The 25,983-nt window shown below is 26.5% G+C and overlaps 1 protein-coding gene and 2 pseudogenes across 1 annotated transcript; all 3 read right to left on the reverse strand.

The window, feature by feature from the left end:
- Window positions 1–2,364: 2,364 nt before the first annotated feature.
- On the reverse strand, window positions 2,365–3,753 carry LOC124922502 (annotated as a pseudogene).
- Window positions 3,754–9,643: 5,890 nt separating this feature from the next.
- LOC124922503 (stearoyl-[acyl-carrier-protein] 9-desaturase, chloroplastic-like) lies at window positions 9,644–11,219 on the reverse strand. The gene is made up of 3 exons (XM_047463237.1): window positions 11,170–11,219; window positions 10,526–11,018; window positions 9,644–10,216 (listed from the first exon to the last, which is right to left on the reverse strand). The coding sequence occupies exons 2-3, from the start codon at window positions 11,009–11,011 to the stop codon at window positions 9,644–9,646; spliced, it is 1,059 nt and encodes a 352-aa protein (XP_047319193.1). The 5' UTR covers window positions 11,012–11,018; window positions 11,170–11,219.
- Window positions 11,220–16,872: 5,653 nt separating this feature from the next.
- LOC124920344 lies at window positions 16,873–18,209 on the reverse strand (annotated as a pseudogene).
- Between the last annotated feature and the right edge of the window lie 7,774 nt (window positions 18,210–25,983).

Consider the following 25,983-nt stretch of genomic DNA (forward strand, 5'->3'; position numbering starts at 1 on the left):
AGTATGAAAATTTTATAAAATATATATAGTTATTAAAAATATAAAATTATAAAATATACCTACATACACAAAATTATAAAATTATTTCAACAATCATAAATGGTCGTATTTAGAGCTTAAGTCATGCTAAAAAGTTTAATCAAATATTAAGAATGTCGTCTTTAGTAAAGCAAATATTGGTAAGAAAACCTAAAAGTTTGTCAACAAAGGGTGATTTAGGGCCTAAAATAATGCCGAAAGGTGTAATCCACTGTTTAACAACGTCAACGTGACCGTAAAGTTCTTTCAGGGTGAGTCAAAGCCAAAAAGAATAGTCGAATGAGTATGAGTATATATATATAATTCATAAAATAAAATAAAATAAATATTTGTTATTTTAATTTATAATGTTCAAGTATATATAAAAAAAAGATATGAATTAAAAAAAATTAATAATATATTTAATTAAATATTTTAAGTTTTTAAATTTATTGTTTTTTTTAATATTTTTATTATTATAAAAATAAAATAAGTAAATATATTTAATTAATTTAAAAATAAAATATATTTAATTGAATATGTTAAGTTTTAAATTTATTGAGAAATGTATTTAAGGATGCTTGGTTAAATAAAGGAATGTGAATAAGATTATGATTGATAGATGTGTGGAATAAGAATGAGTATGATTGATAGAAGTGTAGTGTTAAGAGAAAAATTATAAATATAATTTTGTTATTAAAATTATGATTAATTTTAATTTTTTTTATTAAATTAAAAATATAAAATATTATTATTTTTATAATATAATTGTTTAAAATATTTAAAATATTTAAGTGACATAATTTAATAAAATATAAACATCTATTTTTTTTTCATATTAATTATATTTTTTCAAAAAATGTTGATTGTTTTAATTTTTTACTAATTATAAATAAATAATTATTTATTAAATATAAATAATATAAGATAAAATCTTTCAAATATTATATATTAATATTAGATAAATACATTTAAATTAAATATAATATTTTATTTAATAATATATTATAACATGGTATAATTTTTTTAATAATAACTTTTATTAAAATATTTTATATTTAACTTTTTAAATATTTTTTTATATAAAATTGCTATTTTATTTTTAGTTTAATATTTTTATATTTTAATTAATTTATTTTAATTTTATTATTAATATATAATATTTAAACTTAATTATATAAAATTAATTATATTATTATTAATTATTGTAATTATTATTAAAATTTTATTTTAAATGATTCTTTAATATTATTTAAATAATTTAATTATTTAATTATAAATAAATAAAAATTTATTATTATTTTAATTATAAAATAACGTATAATATAATTATAAAATATATATGATATTATAATTATAATTATGAGAGAGAAAATAAGAGAGTGAAGATAATATGAGAGAAACTGAGAAAGTGTATCGCTTCGGAATGAAATTCATTCCTCCCAACTTAGAGAGGATTGGATTATTCCTGAGTATCCGAGAATCAAATCAATATCCTGGAATCAAAACCACCAACCAAACATCTCATTTCATTCCTTTTCTCATTACTGAGTACAAAAATCACTTATAAAAAATAAATTAAGTTACCTCAAATAATAATTTTTTTATTACATATCTTTTTAATTAATTAATTTTATATATTAATTTTAAATTATTTTAATAATTTATTATTATTAAAAAGGCATTATATACAACCATTTTTTTTATCAAATATTTTTTAAAAATTTATTTATATATATATATGTATATATTAATTTCAAATATTTTAGATATTTTTTAATTATCTATTATAATAATTTATTTATTTTTAATAATTTATTTATATTTAATTTTTTATTTGCTTTTTTTTTTTTTTAAAAATGTCAATACTTATTAAATTTGGTTATTAAATAATCAAAATTATTATAAATATAAAATATAAAAAATTAAATGATCCGTAAATTAAATTTTTAAATAAGTATATAATAATAAATAATATTTAGACACAATAGAACTTTATATAATTTGATCCATAATTTCATTCAAAATTTAATTTTTGATTAATTTTTCTAAACTATTTTTTTCTGACGTGGATGGTTAATTTATATAATTGGTGTATACATTATATATATATTTTTAAATTTTTTTTAAAATTTTATATACTCGATAAGTTTAAAATTATAAGTTTAAAACGCAAATATATGATAATTTTATATTTGTGCATCCCAAATCAAATATATAAATTAAGTGATTGCTGATAACTAAAATTGAAGAAGAAATAATAAAAGGTTTGATATTTTAGAAAATTAAACACAAAGATAGGTTACTTTAATAGAAAAAAACTGAAACATGGAAAGATATAGGGAATTCTATTGATTACCCTCAAACCACTACTTCCCTTTTGAATATCCAACTAAAAGGAAAGGCTATTGTTGTTCCCGATCTTGATTTGGATTTGGATTCTGCTCTTTCAGCTAACCTTCTAAACCTTGGTCCTAATCCACAAACAAATTCTTGAGCTTCCCTTCCTTCACTAGAAAGCCCACAAAGCTTCTCCACCTCCCATTTCTTCACCAAAAACTCCAATATATCAGCATAGTCCTTAGCAGTGTACACTCCTAATCGCTGAGCCACAGCCGAAAAGCGGTTAAAGAGTTCTTCATCGTACCCATCGTACATCAAATGAGCAGGCATCGTGACTTTCTTCTTCATCATGGCAGCGAAAGCCAAGATCGTTTCATCTGGATCAATCTCAAACAACTTTCCCACAATCTTCGTGTATGCGGTTTCGTGTCGCTTTTCGTCTGAAGATATGAACCGCATATTTTAGCTAGGTTTGAATCACCATACCCATGGGCTAACTTGGCTGTGTTGGAATGAGATATGAAGGTGGCCCTTTCTTGGAATGATGTGTAAATAAATCCCAAGTAAGGGTTGTTCTCCGTTTGGATATCCTTGTACGACATCATTCATAATAAAAATAAGATTAGTAATCTTAATTAAATTGTTCGGCATTGCACATTTTCCTTTTCTCCCTATAGTTGGTTATCACGACGTCACTATAGTCTATGATGTCCACTTCAATCAAATGTTTTAAGTGACCATCAAATCTCTTTAAAATAAATGTATAAAGTATCACGGAACTCATTTAAATCGGAACATTTGTAGTGAAAATGGAATATAAAATATTAATTAATCTCAAAGCTTAAAAATGTTTCATTTGATCTATCTGAATTGGTGAAAAATGTGTAATATATACGTACCATTCCAGAGCCGATAAGATACTGAATAGTCTTTTCGACACTCTTCATGTCGACACGACCGGAGAGGTAAAGATACTTGTGGAGAAGATCTCCATGTCGGTTTTCCTCAGCTGACCATGCCCTAATCCAGACGGCCCACGAGTTTTGGCTTGAGCCAGTGTCATCGCGTATACCTTCGTAGCCATTGAGCATAGATTGGTAAGTGGGGAGAGCCTCTTCGGTGATCATATCACCGACCAAAACCACGAAATAGTCATCTGGAATCTCTCGAGCCATCTGTCTAAGATCATGGACATGGGCTAGGAAATCATCCGACGAAGGTTGGGGCAAGAGGTCTTGTGGTTGCCAACATGTTTCAACCGGTTTGAGGAGGGTTAGGACATTGGTCTTAGCCCAACTTTCCATAGATTTGAAGATTTCTTTCTTATGGGGTGGAAGTGGCATCGAATGAGTTATACCCACACTCAAAGATTTTTGCACATCCATACGAGCCCTATATTTTAACTTAGAAAGTTACATAACAAATTATGTAAAATTGATGACATGATGAAATTACTTTTTGTAGTGACAAATAATTTATTGGAGAAAAAAATTGTCAATTACAACCAACATTCATTATGAAGATGATGAGATTCATTACTTACTTGATATTGTAGCTTGGGGAAGAATTTGATTCAAATAATTTAAGATTTGATTTTGCTGAAGATTGTCCAAATGAACCACTAATACTTCCATGGTTGAAGTATCTACAAGTAATGAGATCCATATTTATGTATAATAGTTACAAACAAAATCAATCAATCAATCATGCTCTAAGACTGAATGAGGTGTTTGATTTATAGTAGGTTTTCAGATTTTAGTAATTAATGATAATAGCAATGAGCTTTCATTTAATTATGAACTTAAATATTTTTTAAAAATTTGAAGATAGGAATGACATCCACTTAATGACTCGTTATAAATTAAATTGTTATAATTTATAATCTAACTCTTAAGAAATAAGTTCTATTAGTCCCCTACATATTAATCCCCATTGAATTATGAATTCATTACATCAATATATGGTTAGGTTGAGAATTGAAATGGGACAACTGGTAATGAATGCATTTATTTAAATGGGTGGAAGAATATCTTTAAAATTTACAATAATTATGATAGTTAACATATAATAATAATAATAATTATTATAATAATAATAATAGTGTGTTAGGAGGGTTTTTTTTAAAATATAAACATGTATTCATTTAAGTTTTAAAAAAAATTATGATAGTTAATATATGATAATAACAATAATAATAGCATCCACCTAAGGACTCGTTATAAATTATAATCGTACTCTTAAGAAATAAGTTCTATTAGCCCCCTCACATTGAATTATAAGTTCTATTAGCCCCCTCACATTGAATTATGAATTCATTACATCAATATAAGGACTCGTTATAAATTATAATCGTACTCTTAAGAAATAAGTTCTATTAGCCCCCTCACATTGAATTATAAGTTCTATTAGCCCCCTCACATTGAATTATGAATTCATTACATCAATATATGTGGTTGAGAATTGAAATGGCGGATAACTAATAACTAATAATGAATGCATTTATCTAAATTAAAACATCTTTAAATTAAAAAAATAAAAATAAAAATAAAAATAAAAATAAAATAATAGTGTGTTAGTTTTTTTAATATAAGATGCTAGCATGACCATATATAGTCACGACACTTACTTAAACTTAAGACGTTCTAAGTAGGAATCGATCCCATGAACTTTGGTTTCCTAATAAACAGTTTTGTTACTTAAGTTACTTTAGTGGATTAATAATAATGTGTTCGGAAGATTTTTGTTCCGAACATGGTCTTGTGCATAAGAGATATTTGTTTTTTCTTTTTTTTTTTTCCGGGAAAATGGCAATGTTCATGAGATTTTGTTACGAACATGACAATGTTCGGGAAATTTTTATTATTATTTATCTCTTCTACACAAGTGAGAAACAATGTATTCCTACTTTCATGCACCTAAATCAAGGCAATTTCGGACATATATGCAGAAACGCTAGGGTGCCTATCTGACCCGATCATTGAAAAGGTTGATAGAAAATACGGTCCTACGGTCTCGGTCCCTCCTTCCACACACATCTCCAACACCACGCTTCCGCTCCAAATCTTCCTTCACCTGTCATAAAATCCGCTGGCTGGATTCCTACACCACACAAGCATAGTGAGTCTAAGGACCCAGCAAGCATTTATAAGAAAACCATTTAAGTCATTGCATCCATGAGGGTTTTTAAGGGTATCTCATCAATCAATCATGTATAGTTACATACTGAGCACATATTCGGGTCCTTAGCCCGGAGAGCTGATCCTCCGGGATGGGCATCCCTTCGTCAATTCCTCCAGCCATATTTGAGAGCATCGGACCACCAGAGCTCATCCTGCGTGGCCATCGTAGTTTTGCTTTCGTTCCAAAATTGTTGCCCTATCACTATTAATTTAAGCAAATTGCTTTTTCCACCCCTGTCCCACTCCTTAATTAACTAAAAAAAATTACTTATTTATCTATATCATTTTTATATATTTACCTTTCTTATCTTATTTATTTTATTTATTTTATTTTATTTAATTATTAAATTTTTATCATTAAATATAATTAATTAATTTTTAATATTTTTCTATTTTATTTATTTAATTAAAATTCAAAATATTATTATTTTTATATTATAATCATTTAAAATATATAAAATATTAAAGTGTGTCTTGATTTAATAAAATATAAATATTTAATATTTTATTATATTAATTATATATATATATATATTAAAATACTTATAAATTTTGAATGATTCAATTTTTTTTTATAAATAAAATTATCTATTAAATAATAATTTGTCTAATCATAATATTTTAATTAATAATATTATATATTAATAATTAGTCAAATTAATATTTTTAACCAACTAAACAAATAAAATTTTATATCTTAAAATTAACATAGTGTTTCATAAACTTGTAACATTACATTTATATATTTAAAAAATTTGTATTAATTTTTTATAAAAAATATTAAGATCTAAACTGTCTTTTATGAGTTAAATAATCTATAATATATATATATATATATATATATATATATATATATATATATATATATATATATATATATATATATATATATATATATATATATTAGTAACGAGTGTATGTAAATAAATTTGTATAACATGGATATTTTAAATTAGTTGGTCAAAATATTACCCACAATAAATAAATATATATATTTTGATCAATATACTTATTAACTAATTGGTAAAATTTAAAATACTTTATGATTTAATAGTTGGTCAATACTTTTTTGATATAAATACTTATATATTAAATTAAATAAATAAATATGTAATATTATATAATTATTATATATTGACAAATAGATTTGGAGATAATAATTTTTTAATTAGAATAATATTTATATATATATATATATATATATATATATATATATATATATATATAAAAGAAAAACAAATAAAAATAAAAAATATTTTTATTAAAATATTTATATAATATATTGAGAAAACTTAGAATATTATAATAAAAAATGAGAATGTAATGCAAACATTGGTAAGACAACATAAAAGTCTACTGAAGGTGAGGTGATTCAGGGTTTAATATCATGCTGAAAGGTCAAATGTTGTGAATATCGACTTAAGTTAAACATTTTAATAAATACTTGTAAATTCACATGGAATATACAAGAAAAAAGATAAAAAACATTTACAATAATTTTAAATATGTATTTAATATGTCTTATATTTAATAAATAAAATTAGAATAAAAAATATAATTATTTTTATTATAGATAATGTTATATATATATATATATATCATTATATATATATCATTATATATATATATATATCATTATCAACATAATTTTTATTTAATCTTATGATAAGATATAATTATTTTTATTATATTCTTTTAATATTAGTATGAAAATTTTATAAAATATATATAGTTATTAAAATATAACTTTCAAAATATACCTACATACACAAAATTATAAAATTATTTCAACAATCATTATAAATGGTAGTATTTAGAGCTTAAGTCATGCTAAAAAGTTTAATCAAATATTAAGAATGTCGTCTTTAGTAAAGCAAATATTGGTAAGAAAACCTAAAAGTTTGTCAACAAAGGGTGATTTAGGGCCTAAAATAATGCCGAAAGGTGTAATCCACTGTTTAACAACGTCAACGTACCTTGAAGACCGTAAAGTTCTTTCAGGGTGAGTCAAAGCCAAAAAGAATAGTCGAATGAGTATGGGTATATATATATAATTCATAAAATAAAATAAAATAAATATTTGTTATTTTAATTTATAATGTTCAAGTATATTTTAAAAAAATATATGAATTAAAAAAAATTAATAATATATTTAATTAAATATTTTAAGTTTTTAAATTTATTGTTTTTTTAATATTTTTATTATTATAAAAATAAAATAAGTAAATATATTTAATTAATTTAAAAATAAAATATATTTAATTGAATATGTTAAGTTTTAAATTTATTGAGAAATGTATTTAAGGGTGCTCGGTTAAATAAAGGAATGTGAATAAGATTATGATTGATAGATGTGTGGAATGAGAATGAGTATGATTGATAGAAGTGTAGTGTTAGGAGAAAAATTATAAATATAATTTTGTTATTAAAATTATGATTAATTTTAATCTTTTTTATTAAATTAAAAATATAAAATATTATTATTTTTATAATATAATTGTTTAAAATATTTAAAATATTTAAGTGACATAATTTAATAAAATATAAACATCTAATTTTTTTTCATATTAATTATATTTTTTCAAAATAAAAATAAAAATACTTATAACAAAAAAATGTTGATTGTTTTAATTTTTTACTAATTATAAATAAATAATTATTTATTAAATATAAATAATATAAGATAAAATCTTTCAAATATTATATATTAATATTAGATAAATACATTTAAATTAAATATAATATTTTATTTAATAATATATTATAACATGGTATAATTTTTTTAATAATAACTTTTATTAAAATATTTTATATTTAACTTTTTAAATATTTTTTTATATAAAATTGCTATTTTATTTTTAGTTTAATATTTTTATATTTTAATTAATTTATTTTAATTTTATTATTAATATATAATATTTAAACTTAATTATATAAAATTAATTATATTATTATTAATTATTGTAATTATTATTAAATTTTATTTTAAATGATTCTTTAATATTATTTAAATAATTTAATTATTTAATTATAAATAAATAAAAATTTATTATTATTTTAATTATAAAATAAAGTATAATATAATTATAAAATATATATGATATTATAATTATAATTATGAGAGAGAAAATAAGAGAGTGAAGATAATATGAGAGAAACTGAGAAAGTGTATCGTTTCGGAATGAAATTCATTCCTCCCATTCAGAGGATTGGATTATTCCTGAGTATTCGAGAATCAAATCAATATCTTGGAATCAAAACCACCAACCAAACATATCATTTCATTCCTTTTCTCATTAATGAGTACAAAAATCACTTATAAAAAATAAATTAAGTTACCTCAAATAATAATTTTTTTATTACATATATTTTTAATTAATTAATTTTATATATTAATTTTAAATTATTTTAATAATTTATTATTATTAAAAAGGCATTATATACAACCATTTTTTTATCAAATATTTTTTAAAAATTTATTTATATATATATGTATATATTAATTTCAAATATTTTAGATATTTTTTAATTATCTATTATAATAATTTATTTATTTTTAATAATTTTTTTATATTTAATATTTTTTTGTTTTTTTTAGAAATGTCAATACTTATTAAATTTGGTTATTAAATAATCAAAATTATTATAAATATAAAATATAAAAAATTAAATGATCCGTAAATTAATTTTTTAAATAAGTATATAATAATAAATAATATTTAGACACAATAGAACTCTATATAATTTGATCCATAATTTCATTCAAAATTTAATTTTTGATTATTTTTTTCTAAACTATTTTTTTCTGACGTGGATGGTTAATTTATATAATTGGTGTATACATTATATATATATTTTTAAAATTTTTTAAAAATTTTATATACTCGATAAGTTTAAAAATATAAGTTTAAAACGCAAATATATGATAAATTTATATTTGTGCATCCCAAATCAAATATATAAATTAAGTGATTGCTGATAATTAAAATTGAAGAAGAAATAATAAAAGGTTTGATATTTTAGAAAATTAAACACAAAGATAGGTTACTTTAATAGAAAAAAACTGAAACATGGAAAGATATAGGGAATTCTATTGATTACCCTCAAACCACTACTTCCCTTTTGAATATCCAACTAAAAGGAAAGGCTATTGTTGTTCCCGATCTTGATTTGGATTTGGATTCTGCTCTTTCAGCTAACCTTCTAAACCTTGGTCCTAATCCACAAACAAATTCTTGAGCTTCCCTTCCTTCACTAGAAAGCCCACAAAGCTTCTCCACCTCCCATTTCTTCACCAAAAACTCCAATATATCAGCATAGTCCTTAGCAGTGTACACTCCTAATCGCTGAGCCACAGCCGAAAAGCGGTTAAAGAGTTCTTCATCGTACCCATCGTACATCAAATGAGCAGGCATCGTGACTTTCTTCTTCATCATGGCAGCGAAAGCCAAGATCGTTTCATCTGGATCAATCTCAAACAACTTTCCCACAATCTTCGTGTATGCGGTTTCGTGTCGCTTTTCGTCTGAAGATATGAAACCGCATATTTTAGCTAGGTTTGAATCACCATACCCATGGGCTAACTTGGCTGTGTTGGAATGAGATATGAAGGTGGCCCTTTCTTGGAATGATGTGTAAATAAATCCCAAGTAAGGGTTGTTCTCCGTTTGGATATCCTTGTACGACATCATTCATAATAAAAATATTATTAGTAATCTTAAATAAATTGTTTGGCATTGCACATTTTCCTTTTCTCCCTATAGTTGGTTATCACGACGTCACTATAGTCTATGATGTCCACTTCAATCAAATGTTTTAAGTGACCGTCAAATCTCTTTAAAATAAATGTATAAAGTATCACGGAACTCATTTAAATCGGAACATTTGTAGTGAAAATGGAATATAAAATATTAATTAATCTCAAAGCTTAAAAATGTTTCATTTGATCTATCTGAATTGGTGAAAAATGTGTAAATTATATGTACCATTCCAGAGCCGATAAGATACTGAATAGTCTTTTCGACACTCTTCATGTCGACACGACCGGAGAGGTAAAGATACTCGTGGAGAAGATCTCCATGTCGGTTCTCCTCAGCTGACCATGCCCTAATCCAGACGGCCCACGAGTTTTGGCTTGAGCCAGTGTCATCGCGTATACCTTCGTAGCCATTGAGCATAGATTGGTAAGTGGGGAGAGCCTCTTCGGTGATCATATCACCGACCAAAACCACGAAATAGTCATCTGGAATCTCTCGAGCCATCTGTCTAAGATCATGGACATGGGCTAGGAAATCATCCGACGAAGGTTGGGGCAAGAGGTCTTGTGGTTGCCAACATGTTTCAACCGGTTTGAGGAGGGTTAGGACATTGGTCTTAGCCCAACTTTCCATAGATTTGAAGATTTCTTTCTTATGGGGTGGAAGTGGCATCGAATGAGTTATACCCACACTCAAAGATTTTTGCACATCCATACGAGCCCTATATTTTAACTTAGAAAGTTACATAACAAATTATGTAAAATTGATGACATGATGAAATTACTTTTTGTAGTGACAAATAATTTATTGGAGAAAAAAATTGTCAATTACAACCAACATTCATTATGAAGATGATGAGATTCATTACTTACTTGATATTGTAGCTTGGGGAAGAATTTGATTCAAATAATTTAAGATTTGATTTTGCTGAAGATTGTCCAAATGAACCACTAATACTTCCATGGTTGAAGTATCTACAAGTAATGAGATCCATATTTATGTATAATAGTTACAAACAAAATCAATCAATCAATCATGCTCTAAGACTGAATGAGGTGTTTGATTTATAGTAGGTTTTCAGATTTTAGTAATTAATGATAATAGCAATGAGCTTTCATTTAATTATGAACTTAAATATTTTTTAAAAATTTGAAGATAGGAATGACATCCACTTAATGACTCGTTATAAATTAAATTGTTATAATTTATAATCTAACTCTTAAGAAATAAGTTCTATTAGTCCCCTACATATTAATCCCCATTGAATTATGAATTCATTACATCAATATATGGTTAGGTTGAGAATTGAAATGGGACAACTGGTAATGAATGCATTTATTTAAATGGGTGGAAGAATATCTTTAAAATTTACAATAATTATGATAGTTAACCTATAATAATAATAATAATTATTATAATAATAATAATAGTGTGTTAGGAGGGTTTTTTTAAAATATAAACATGTATTCATTTAAGTTTTAAAAAAAATTATGATAGTTAATATATGATAATAACAATAATAATAGCATCCACCTAAGGACTCGTTATAAATTATAATCGTACTCTTAAGAAATAAGTTCTATTAGCCCCCTCACATTGAATTATAAGTTCTATTAGCCCCCTCAAATTGAATTATGAATTCATTACATCAATATAAGGACTCGTTATAAATTATAATCGTACTCTTAAGAAATAAGTTCTATTAGCCCCCTCACATTGAATTATAAGTTCTATTAGCCCCCTCACATTGAATTATGAATTCATTACATCAATATATGTGGTTGAGAATTGAAATGGCGGATAACTAATAACTAATAATGAATGCATTTATCTAAATTAAAACATATTTAAATTAAAAAAATAAAAATAAAAATAAAAATAAAAATAAAATAAAACATCTTTAAATTAAAAAAATAAAAATAAAAATAAAAATAAAAATAAAATAATAGTGTGTTAGTTTTTTTAATATAAGATGCTAGCATGACCATATATAGTCACGACACTTACTTAAACTTAAGACGTTCTAAGTAGGAATCGATCCCATGAACTTTGGTTTCCTAATAAACAGTTTTGTTACTTAAGTTACTTTAGTGGATTAATAATAATGTGTTCGGAAGATTTTTGTTCCGAACATGGTCTTGTGCATAAGAGATATTTGTTTTTTCTTTTTTTTTTTCCGGGAAAATGGCAATGTTCATGAGATTTTGTTACGAACATGACAATGTTCGGGAAATTTTTATTATTATTTATTTCTTCTACACAAGTGAGAAACAATGTATTCCTACTTTCATGCACCTAAATCAAGGCAATTTCGGACATATATGCAGAAACGCTAGGGTGCCTATCTGACCCGATCATTGAAAAGGTTGATAGAAAATACGGTCCTACGGTCTCGGTCCCTCCTTCCACACACATCTCCAACACCACGCTTCCGCTCCAAATCTTCCTTCACCTGTCATAAAATCCGCTGGCTGGATTCCTACACCACACAAGCATAGTGAGTCTAAGGACCCAGCAAGCATTTATAAGAAAACCATTTAAGTCATTGCATCCATGAGGGTTTTTAAGGGTATCTCATCAATCAATCATGTATAGTTACATACTGAGCACATATTCGGGTCCTTAGCCCGGAGAGCTGATCCTCCGGGATGGGCATCCCTTCGTCAATTCCTCCAGCCATATTTGAGAGCATCGGACCACCAGAGCTCATCCTGCGTGGCCATCGTAGTTTTGCTTTCGTTCCAAAATTGTTGCCCTATCACTATTAATTTAAGCAAATTGCTTTTTCCACCCCTGTCCCACTCCTTAATTAACTAAAAAAAATTACTTATTTATCTATATCATTTTTATATATTTACCTTTCTTATCTTATTTATTTTATTTATTTTATTTTATTTAATTATTAAATTTTTATCATTAAATATAATTAATTAATTTTTAATATTTTTCTATTTTATTTATTTAATTAAAAATACAAAATATTATTATTTTTATATTATAATCATTTAAAATATATAAAATATTAAAGTGTGTCTTGATTTAATAAAATATAAATATTTAATATTTTATTATATTAATTATATATATATATATATATTAAAATACTTATAAATTTTGAATGATTCAATTTTTTTTTATAAATAAAATTATCTATTAAATAATAATTTGTCTAATCATAATATTTTAATTAATAATATTATATATTAATAATTAGTCAAATTAATATTTTTAACCAACTAAACAAATAAAATTTTATATCTTAAAATTAACATAGTGTTTCATAAACTTGTAACATTACATTTATATATTTAAAAAATTTGTATTAATTTTTTATAAAAAATATTAAGATCTAAACTGTCTTTTATGAGTTAAATAATCTATAATATATATATATATATATATATATTTTAGTAACGAGTGTATGTAAATAAATTTGTATAACATGCATATTTTAAATTAGTTGGTCAAAATATTACCCACAATAAATAAATATATATATTTTGATCAATATACTTATTAACTAATTGGTAAAATTTAAAATACTTTATGATTTAATAGTTGGTCAATACTTTTTTGATATAAATACTTATATATTAAATTAAATAAATAAATATGTAATATTATATAATTATTATATATTGACAAATAGATTTGGAGATAATAATTTTTTAATTAGAATAATATTTATATATATATATATATATATATAAAAGAAAAACAAATAAAAATAAAAAATATTTTTATTAAAATATTTATATAATATATTGAGAAAACTTAGAATATTATAATAAAAAATGAGAATGTAATGCAAACATTGGTAAGACAACATAAAAGTCTACTGAAGGTGAGGTGATTCAGGGTCTAATATCATGCTGAAAGGTCAAATGTTGTGAATATCGACTTAAGTTAAACATTTTAATAAATACTTGTAAATTCACATGGAATATACAAGAAAAAAGATAAAAAAACATTTACAATAATTTTAAATATGTATTTAATATGTCTTATATTTAATAAATAAAATTAGAATAAAAAATATAATTATTTTTATTATAGATAATGTTATATATATATATATCATTATATATATATATATATATATATCATTATCAACATAATTTTTATTTAATATTATGATAAGATATAATTATTTTTATTATATTCTTTTGATATTAGTATGAAAATTTTATAAAATATATATAGTTATTAAAATATAACTTTCAAAATATACCTACATACACAAAATTATAAAATTATTTCAACAATCATTATAAATGGTAGTATTTAGAGCTTAAGTCATGCTAAAAAGTTTAATCAAATATTAAGAATGTCGTCTTTAGTAAAGCAAATATTGGTAAGAAAACCTAAAAGTTTGTCAACAAAGGGTGATTTAGGGCCTAAAATAATGCCGAAAGGTGTAATCCACTGTTTAACAACGTCAACGTACCTTGAAGACCGTAAAGTTCTTTCAGGGTGAGTCAAAGCCAAAAAGAATAGTCGAATGAGTATGGGTATATATATATAATTCATAAAATAAAATAAAATAAATATTTGTTATTTTAATTTATAATGTTCAAGTATATTTAAAAAGAAATATATGAATTAAAAAAAATTAATAATATATTTAATTAAATATTTTAAGTTTTTAAATTTATTGTTTTTTTAATATTTTTATTATTATAAAAATAAAATAAGTAAATATATTTAATTAATTTAAAAATAAAATATATTTAATTGAATATGTTAAGTTTTAAATTTATTGAGAAATGTATTTAAGGGTGCTCGGTTAAATAAAGGAATGTGAATAAGATTATGATTGATAGATGTGTGGAATGAGAATGAGTATGATTGATAGAAGTGTAGTGTTAAGAGAAAAATTATAAATATAATTTTGTTATTAAAATTATGATTAATTTTAATCTTTTTATTAAATTAAAAATATAAAATATTATTATTTTTATAATATAATTGTTTAAAATATTTAAAATATTTAAGTGACATAATTTAATAAAATATAAACATCTAATTTTTTTTTCATATTAATTATATTTTTTCAAAATAAAAATAAAAATACTTATAACAAAAAAATGTTGATTGTTTTAATTTTTTACTAATTATAAATAAATAATTATTTATTAAATATAAATAATATAAGATAAAATCTTTCAAATATTATATATTAATATTAGATAAATACATTTAAATTAAATATAATATTTTATTTAATAATATATTATAATATGGTATAATTTTTTTAATAATAACTTTTATTAAAATATTTTATATTTAACTTTTTAAATATTTTTTTATATAAAATTGTTATTTTATTTTTAGTTTTATATTTTTATATTTTAATTAATTTATTTTAATTTTATTATTAATATATAATATTTAAACTTAATTATATAAAATTAATTATATTATTATTAATTATTGTAATTATTATTAAAATTTTATTTTAAATGATTCTTTAATATTATTTAAATAATTTAATTATTTAATTATAAATAAATAAAAATTTATTATTATTTTAATTATAAAATAAAGTATAATATAATTATAAAATATATATGATATTATAATTATAATTATGAGAGAGAAAATAAGAGAGCGAAGATAATATGAGAGAAACTGAGAAAGTGTATCGTTTCGGAATGAAATTCATTCCTCCCATTCAGAGGATTGGATTATTCCTGAGTATTCGAGAATCAAATCAATATCTTGGAATCAAAACCACCAACCAAACATCTCATTTCATTCCTTTTCTCATTACTGAGTACAAAAATCACTTATAAAAAATAAATTAAGTTACCTCAAATAATAATTTTTTTATTACATATATTTTTAATTAATTAATTTTATATATTAATTTTAAATTATTTTAATAATTTATTATTATTAAAAAGGCATTATATACAACCATTTTTTTATCAAATATTTTTTAAAAATTTATTTATATATATATGTATATATTAATTTCAAATATTTTAGATATTTTTTAATTATCTATTATAATAATTTATTTATTTTTAATAATTTTTTTATATTTAATATTTTTTTGTTTTTTTAGAAATGTCAATACTTATTAAATTTGGTTATTAAATAATCAAAATTATTATAAATATAAAATATAAAAAATTAAATGATCCGTAAATTAATTTTTTAAATAAGTATATAATAATAAATAATATTTAGACACAATAGAACTCTATATAATTTGATCCATAATTTCATTCAAAATTTAATTTTTGATTATTTTTTTCTAAACTATTTTTTTCTGACGTGGATGGTTAATTTATATAATTGGTGTATACATTATATATATATTTTTAAAATTTTTAAAAAATTTTATATACTCGATAAGTTTAAAAATATAAGTTTAAAACGCAAATATATGATAAATTTATATTTGTGCATCCCAAATCAAATATATAAATTAAGTGATTGCTGATAATTAAAATTGAAGAAGAAATAATAAAAGGTTTGATATTTTAGAAAATTAAACACAAAGATAGGTTACTTTAATAGAAAAAAACTGAAACATGGAAAGATATAGGGAATTCTATTGATTACCCTCAAACCACTACTTCCCTTTTGAATATCCAACTAAAAGGAAAGGCTATTGTTGTTCCCGATCTTGATTTGGATTTGGATTCTGCTCTTTCAGCTAACCTTCTAAACCTTGGTCCTAATCCACAAACAAATTCTTGAGCTTCCCTTCCTTCACTAGAAAGCCCACAAAGCTTCTCCACCTCCCATTTCTTCACCAAAAACTCCAATATATCAGCATAGTCCTTAGCAGTGTACACTCCTAATCGCTGAGCCACAGCCGAAAAGCGGTTAAGAGTTCTTCATCGTACCCATCGTACATCAAATGAGCAGGCATCGTGACTTTCTTCTTCATCATGGCAGCGAAAGCCAAGATCGTTTCATCTGGATCAATCTCAAAACAACTTTCCCACAATCTTCGTGTATGCGGTTTCGTGTCGCTTTTCGTCTGAAGATATGAAACCGCATATTTTAGCTAGGTTTGAATCACCATACCCATGGGCTAACTTGGCTGTGTTGGAATGAGATATGAAGGTGGCCCTTTCTTGGAATGATGTGTAAATAAATCCCAAGTAAGGGTTGTTCTCCGTTTGGATATCCTTTGTACGACATCATTCATAATAAAAATAAGATTAGTAATCTTAATTAAATTTTCCTTTTCTCCCTATAGTTGGTTATCACGACGTCACTATAGTCTATGATGTCCACTTCAATCAAATGTTTTAAGTGACCGTCAAATCTCTTTAAAATAAATGTATAAAGTATCACAGAACTCATTTAAATTCGGAACATTTGTAGTGAAAATGGAATATAAAATATTAATTAATCTCAAAGCTTAAAAATGTTTCATTTGATCTATCTGAATTGGTGAAAAATGTGTAAATTATATGTACCATTCCAGAGCCGATAAGATACTGAATAGTCTTTTCGACACTCTTCATGTCGACACGACCGGAGAGGTAAAGATACTCGTGGAGAAGATCTCCATGTCGGTTCTCCTCAGCTGACCATGCCCTAATCCAGACGGCCCACGAGTTTTGGCTTGAGCCAGTGTCATCGCGTATACCTTCGTAGCCATTGAGCATAGATTGGTAAGTGGGGAGAGCCTCTTCGGTGATCATATCACCGACCAAACCACGAAATAGTCATCTGGAATCTCTCGAGCCATCTGTCTAAGATCATGGACATGGGCTAGGAAATCATCCGACGAAGGTTGGGGCAAGAGGTCTTGTGGTTGCCAACATGTTTCAACCGGTTTGAGGAGGGTTAGGACATTGGTCTTAGACCAACTTTCCATAGATTTGAAGATTTCTTTCTTATGGGGTGGAAGTGGCATCGAATGAGTTATACCCACACTCAAAGATTTTTGCACATCCATACGAGCCCTATATTTTAACTTAGAAAGTTACATAACAAATTATGTAAAATTGATGACATGATGAAATTACTTTTTGTAGTGACAAATAATTTATTGGAGAAAAAAAATTGTCAATTACAACCAACATTCATTATGAAGATGATGAGATTCATTACTTACTTGATATTGTAGCTTGAGGAAGAATTGATTCAAATAATTTAAGATTTGATTTTGCTGAAGATTGTCCAAATGAACCACTAATACTTCCATGGTTGAAGTATCTACAAGTAATGAGATCCATATTTATGTATAATAGTTACAAACAAAATCAATCAATCAATCATGCTCTAAGACTGAATGAGGTGTTTGATTTATAGTAGGTTTTCAGATTTAGTAATTAATGATAATAGCAATGAGCTTTCATTTAATTATGAACTTAAATATTTTTTAAAAATTGAAGATAGGAATGACATCCACTTAATGACTCGTTATAAATTAAATTGTTATAATTTATAATCTAACTCTTAAGAAATAAGTTCTATTAGTCCCCTACATATTAATCCCCATTGAATATGAATTCATTACATCAATATATGGTTAGGTTGAGAATTGAAATGGGACAACTGGTAATGAATGCATTATTTAAATGGGTGGAAGAATATCTTTAAAATTTACAATAATTATGATAGTTAACATATAATAATAATAATAATTATTATAATAATAATAATAGTGTGTTAGGAGGGTTTTTTTTAAAATATAAACATGTATTCATTTAAGTTTTAAAAAAAATTATGATAGTTAATATATGATAATAACAATAATAATAGCATCCACCTAAGGACTCGTTATAAATTATAATCGTACTCTTAAGAAATAAGTTCTATTAGCCCCCTCACATTGAATTATAAGTTCTATTAGCCCCCTCACATTGAATTATGAATTCATTACATCAATATAAGGACTCGTTATAAATTATAATCGTACTCTTAAGAAATAAGTTCTATTAGCCCCTCACATTGAATTATAAGTTCTATTAGCCCCCTCACATTGAATTATGAATTCATTACATCAATATATGTGGTTGAGAATTGAAATGGCGGACAACTAATAACTAATAATGAATGCATTTATCTAAATTAAAACATCTTTAAATTAAAAAAATAAAAATAAAAATAAAAATAAAATAAAATAATAGTGTGTTAGTTTTTTTAATATAAGATGCTAGCATGACCATATATAGTCACGGCACTTACTTAAACTTAAGACGTTCTAAGTAGGAATCGATCCCATGAACTTTGGTTTCCTAATAAACAGTTTTGTTACTTAAGTTACTTTAGTGGATTAATAATAATGTGTTCGGAAGATTTTTGTTCCGAACATGGTCTTGTGCATAAGAGATATTTGTTTTTTCTTTTTTTTTTTCCGGGAAAATGGCAATGTTCATGAGATTTTGTTACGAACATGGCAATGTTCGGGAAATTTTTATTATTATTTATCTCTTCTACACAAGTGAGAAACCATGTATTCCTACTTTCACGCACCTAAATCAAGGCAATTTCGGACATATATGCAGAAACGCTAGGGTGCCTATCTGACCCGATCATTGAAAAGGTTGATAGAAAATACGGTCCTACGGTCTCGGTCCCTCCTTCCACACACATCTCCAACACCACGCTTCCGCTCCAACTCTTCCTTCACCTGTCATAAAATCCGCTGGCTGGATTCCTACACCACACAAGCATAGTGAGTCTAAGGACCCAACAAGCATTTATAAGAAAACCATTTAAGCCATTGCATCCATGAGGGTTTTTAAGGGTATCTCATCAATCAATCACTTATAGTTACATACTGAGCACATATTCGGGTCCTTAGCCCGGAGAGCTGATCCTCCGGGGTGGGCATCCCTTCGTCAATTCCTCCAGCCATATTTGAGAGCATCAGACCACCAGAGCTCATCCTGCGTGGCCATCGTAGTTTTGCTTTCGTTCCAAAATTGTTGCCCTATCACTATTAATTTAAGCAAATTGCTTTTCCCACCCCTGCCCCACTCCTTAATTAACTAAAAAAAATTACTTATTTATCTATATCATTTTTATATATTACCTTCTTATCTTATTTATTTTATTATTTTATTTTATTTAATTATTAAATTTTATCATTAAATATAATTAATTATTTTTTAAATATTTTTCTATTTTATTTATTTAATTAAAAATACAAAATATTATTATTGGGGAGAATACAATCTTTTGATGGCAATTGGAGCGATACTAGACCCTAGGTTCAAAATGAGGTTGATTGATTTTGCTTTCGGTAACATATATAGTAAGGTTGAAGCACTTACAAATGTGATGAAGGTTCGAGAAGCATTATATAACTTGTTCTTTGAGTATGTTGAAGTTGATCAATCAAGATCCCGAAAGTCTATTACTTCAGTACAATGCTCTTCTATGTGTGCGAACTCCACGTCTAAAGAAAAAATTGTGCCTTCTGGTTTGTCTATGTTTGATCGGTATTTGGATACTGTTGAGGTTCATGATCATCTGAAGTCGGATTTGGATATTTACTTGGAGGAAGGGGTTTTTAGAACTCAAGACGAGGATACAAGTGTACAGTTTGATGCCTTTGCTTAGTGGAAATCTCAAGAATTAAAGTTTAAAATTCTATCCAAGTTAGCTTCTGATGTTCTAGCTATCCCTATTAGTACAGTGGCATCAGAGACTACATTTAGTGCAGGAACACGAGTGTTGGATCCTTATCGATCAAGGTTAACATCTGATATGATACAAGTGTTGATTTGTGGAGCCAAATTGAGTTCGTCAGATTCATGAGATCAAGAAACCCCTTATGACATATGTGAGTTCTCTATTTATTTTATAATTTATTTGAGTTATATGCATGTTTTTATAAATTAATAAATTTTTAATTGATTTTTATTTTTGTTTAGGAGCAAGAACAACCGATCAATATCATGTTGCAAACCACTTGATTTGCAAGCCACGAAGGATTCGAATATTGATTTATAAACCACTTTAATGAAATGTTCTTTTGATAACTATTGTTTATGTTATGTTACGCGGAAGTTTTAATTAATGGCTTGCATTGCATTGTATTGGGAGTTGAATATTGAAATCGTAATTTGAACATTATTATTTAATTTTTATTAGGTAATTTTATTGAATATTGTTATATATTATGTAAAAATATTAATTTTCAAATTTTCGAATAAATTGTATAAAATATGTTTTAAAAAAAATCGAATCGAATCGAATAATACGAATATCAATTTCAAATTGAATACGAATCACATTAATTATTCAAAAAAATTTCGAATACGAATACGAATATTCGAATAGTTTCACGAATACGAATCGAATACAGTAATATTCGTTTCGAATCGATTCGTTTACAACCCTATACACAAGTAACAGACTACGACAGATTCATGACCTTGTTTTCGTTCTTAAATTTGTTGTCCTATCACTCTTAATTTAATATATTTTTATTATAAAATAAAATTGATGAGATATGTGATTATGACAATGAAATATCAAGTTGAGAAAAACAAGTTTTTTATTTGATAAAATTAACCATATGTATGTGTTTAAGAGTAATGATAGAAAATAAAAATATGGTGTAATGAAGGTGTCGGGAATGACGTGGTAACAAATGCGTGAATTTGAAATCTAATATGAGAGAAATTTTATTTTTCAAATCCATTCACGTATTAACACATTATTACCGATACGATTTATGACATCCAATTTTGCATATTCTTGTTTTAACCTGTCAAACATTAAATTTGGATTGCTGACAGCTGTACTTCCCAAAGGTCACAACAATACTATCCTAACTCAAGGACAAATTTACATAATGTAAACTTTATGTTTCAAATTTCTCAAAACAGAATAAATCAAAGGGATACATATCTTATCTATTTTTATTAATTCATTTATGGATTCCATAAATGTAAACATATAATAAGAATTGTTTTATACTCAAATTTGTATTAAGATCTTTGTAATAAAAATAAATTTTCTAATAATACAAATAATATTTATGACAAATTTTGAACATAAGACAAAAACTTTGTTAATTCAATCATTGAGTAACGGTATATTCAAACATTTTTTTTTACTGAAAATCAATTTTCAATAAAATTACTTTAAATATGCATGTTAATGGTGCAAGGCATAATAAATTATAATTAGAAGGTATAAGAGCATATGCATCGCATGATCTGTGCCGACGACAGGTCATTACTTTTTTTAATTTTATGCGTTGTATGTAAAAGTAAAAAGAGGGCCGCGCCGTCTATTGACATGCCCAACTCTGATTTTTTAATTATTATATAATATATTATACTCTATAATATAAATATTAGTTATATATTCAATTAATAAATATATATTTTAAATATATAAATATATTTTTTTATTAACATTATAATATACATATTTTTTTTCCTATTGACCTCAACTTCTCAAATTTTCTTATAATATAGATATACTAGTTATATATTTAATTAATAAATATATATTTTAAATAAATTAATATATTTTTTTATTAATTATATTAACACGTTTTAATTTTAAGAGTTTAAATTCTTAAATAGTTCAGAGAAAATGAGCGGACTGAAACTGTTTTGACCAAGTACAACATGCTCGTTTTCAGATCTGAGGTGAAGATTGATTTCACAAAATAAATTGGCAAAGGTGTGCGCTGGACATGCTCTAATAACTATACCAAAAAATCATTTCATAACAACAACCAACAAGTAGATTTCATGTGCAAATTCCCATATGACATTTGCATAAACATTAATTAGGCAGGCTCTAGCCTAAACATTAGGATTGTAGTTATGATTAAAAATAACACAAACTTTTAAATACTTACATTTTACTTAAATTTTTTTTCTTGCAATATGGTTTTAAAAGAACCATTCTACTGCAACTAATTATAATTTTTTGAAATGTTCCAACTTATTTGATTAAAACACTTAATCGCATCTAAATATTAAAAAACTAATAAAAAATAATTTCTTTTAAATTATGACATTATTTATAATAAATTATCTATAACTAACTCAATCATCTATCCAAAAATCAAATTAACTATATTCAATATATATATATATATATAAATAAAATAACGCTTAAAATATATATAGTTTTTGCAAAATTTTTCTCCAAACCAAAAATCCTAGACCATGGTATGTTTTCAGATCTATTTATACAAAATTTTTATTTTTTAAAATTTTTTATAACGAATTTTTCATATTTAATGTCCAGGAAACCAACAAAGACAACATTGCAGTAAATGAACAATAACAAATCGTGCATTGAGATCGAAATGTACTGATTATTGCCGAAAACCTATTTTAAAGATTTTATTTCGAGATGTTGATGCAAGTCCGGTAATGCTGCAATGTAATATGATGTTTGGGGAGATTTTCGGTTGGAAAAGTCTCGAATTCTACCAATTATGTCCCGAAATGTCCCAAATTATACCAATTCTATCCTAAATTCTACCAATTATGTCCCAAAAATGTACATTTCTAGACAATTCTATCTTGAAAATTTACATTTCGATATGGTTATATGTCTTTTATGTTACTCTAAGACTCTGATGATAAGATGGTTAACCCTGGTTATAGAAACTTGTTGACTCTTTCGTAATCAAACGTTCATTCATTAGGAGCATGTTTGCATGATGTTGATATAATTAAAAAAAATGACGATTGTGTTTGTACATAAATGTGAATTTGTTTCAAAATAGAACTCATAACACGAACAAGCAATTTAATCGAATGCTTGTTCATTCAGGATCTTCTATTCGTTCACCACGACACCTCGAAAAGACCCTTCAACTGGACGGTTCACCAAGTCTACAAGCCCAATTCCCGAGATGGCTAAAACTCCCCATTCGAGTCCCCAACCTCTTACTGCCGCGGAGTCGCAGGACATGCGTGATATGATGAAGATCATGATGCTGGTGGTCACTCGACTCTCCGAGAATGTGGACGTCATCAGCGCTAACTTTCTAAGAACTACAACCGATCCTACTTCAGCCACGGTGGCCCAACCCGTTGCTCCTTCACCTCAGGGTGCACGACGAGACGTTCCCCCCACAAATCCAACCCCACTGGAGGAGCAACCCCATGGTATGCGTCACGACAACACGCGAGCAATGAATCGTGTTCGTCATCCCTCCGTTGTAGGCTATGGTTCCCATTCTGAGGAGGAGAAAGAAGAGGAATCGTCATGGTACGAAGACATTGACAACCATAGTCGTGCCTCGCTGTCCACCAACAAAGAGAGTTTTTCTTGCCATAAAAAACAAACTCGAGTTGCTTCCGCTGTGAATCATACCGCAACTTTTCAATACCCGCCGGAGTACCACGCTATGATGTCCAAGCTCGCCGACAATTAGGAAAAGATGCAGGTGCAACTGAACCAGATTTCTCAAGGGGGTGCCCAAAAGATTGTTCACGACTGGGAGAAAGGTCTCCGCGAGGCCGAGAAGGGGAACGTTCCCCATGACTTACTACTGCCGGACATCAGTAAATTCACTAGAACCGAAGACCCAACCCTGTTCTTCGATAATTACATTGATGCAATGGGTCCTCTACACTTAGACACGCAAACCCTGCTTCGTCTATTCTCTCGATATTTGACCGGGAAGGCATTGAGGTGGTACCTGCGGAACCGAATCTCACACTGCATGACTGTCAAAGAGCTGGGGGACGCCTTTGCGGAAATGTACAAGATGTTTATTTCTCAAGAGATCACAGAAAGGGATCTAATGTACATCAAGAAAGACGAGAAGGAGACGTTTGAATCATTCCTCAATAGGTGGAGGGCAGCGGTGTCCGACATTGACACCCCGCCTTCGGAACAGGCCCAGATCGACTTCATGCTTGAAAACCTAAATGACGTGTACAACAGCGAGCTAGCTTCGCACATCTTCACCAGTATGGTCACTCTTATAAAAACGGGCAATAACATGGACCGATCGAAGGCTTGCTTGAAGAACAAAACCGTCGCTTCCTACCCCCCTTCTCGATCATATCCTGTGCCTAAACCGAGGGCCCCTGCTACCCATTATGTGGCTGGCACTTGGGCTAGCTCAGAAGTGAAGATGGAAGGTCCTAAGTGCGTGTGTCTCCCTACCCCGCCTCGCTATCCCGCGAACACTTCCCGCAACGCGCCTAATCGTACCAATACCTTTCCCCCCTCGCCAATATGATGATTTAGGCATGCCTCTTAGTAAAGCTCTAGAAGTGGTAATGTCCCAGAAACTCGTCACCCCGTTGACTCCTCGGCCCGGAAGGGAAATAGCTGGAAAACACCCGAAAGACTTTTGTGAATACCATCAGGCCTACGGTCACAAAACAAACCATTGTTATGCCCTGAGAGCTAAATTGCAAGACTTAATCGATGCAGGGATCATGGCTAAGCCTAACGTTGTCAAGAACCCTCTTCCTAATCACGGGGTCAATGTCATCGAAACTTTTGAAGACTCATTCTCTGCTGATTTCCTTCTTTCCCTCATTCATGCTGACCCTATGGAAATTGCGACGGTGTCATCTGATGCTAAGCAAAATAAGAAGAAGGTTAGTGCCGCAAGTGTTGTCCCATGGGATTACGCCGCTGAGAAAACTACCCCGGTCATCTCTGCAACGGTAGGGCCTCGTGCATGGGAAGTGGTGCCAAAATTGTCTAATGTCCCTGATGCTATTGCTTCACCCTTGTTTCCTCTATCTGAAAAACAACCC

The sequence above is a fragment of the Impatiens glandulifera genome, chromosome 1, assembly GCF_907164915.1.
Source record: "Impatiens glandulifera chromosome 1, dImpGla2.1, whole genome shotgun sequence".
In the NCBI taxonomy this organism is placed as follows: domain Eukaryota; kingdom Viridiplantae; phylum Streptophyta; class Magnoliopsida; order Ericales; family Balsaminaceae; genus Impatiens; species Impatiens glandulifera.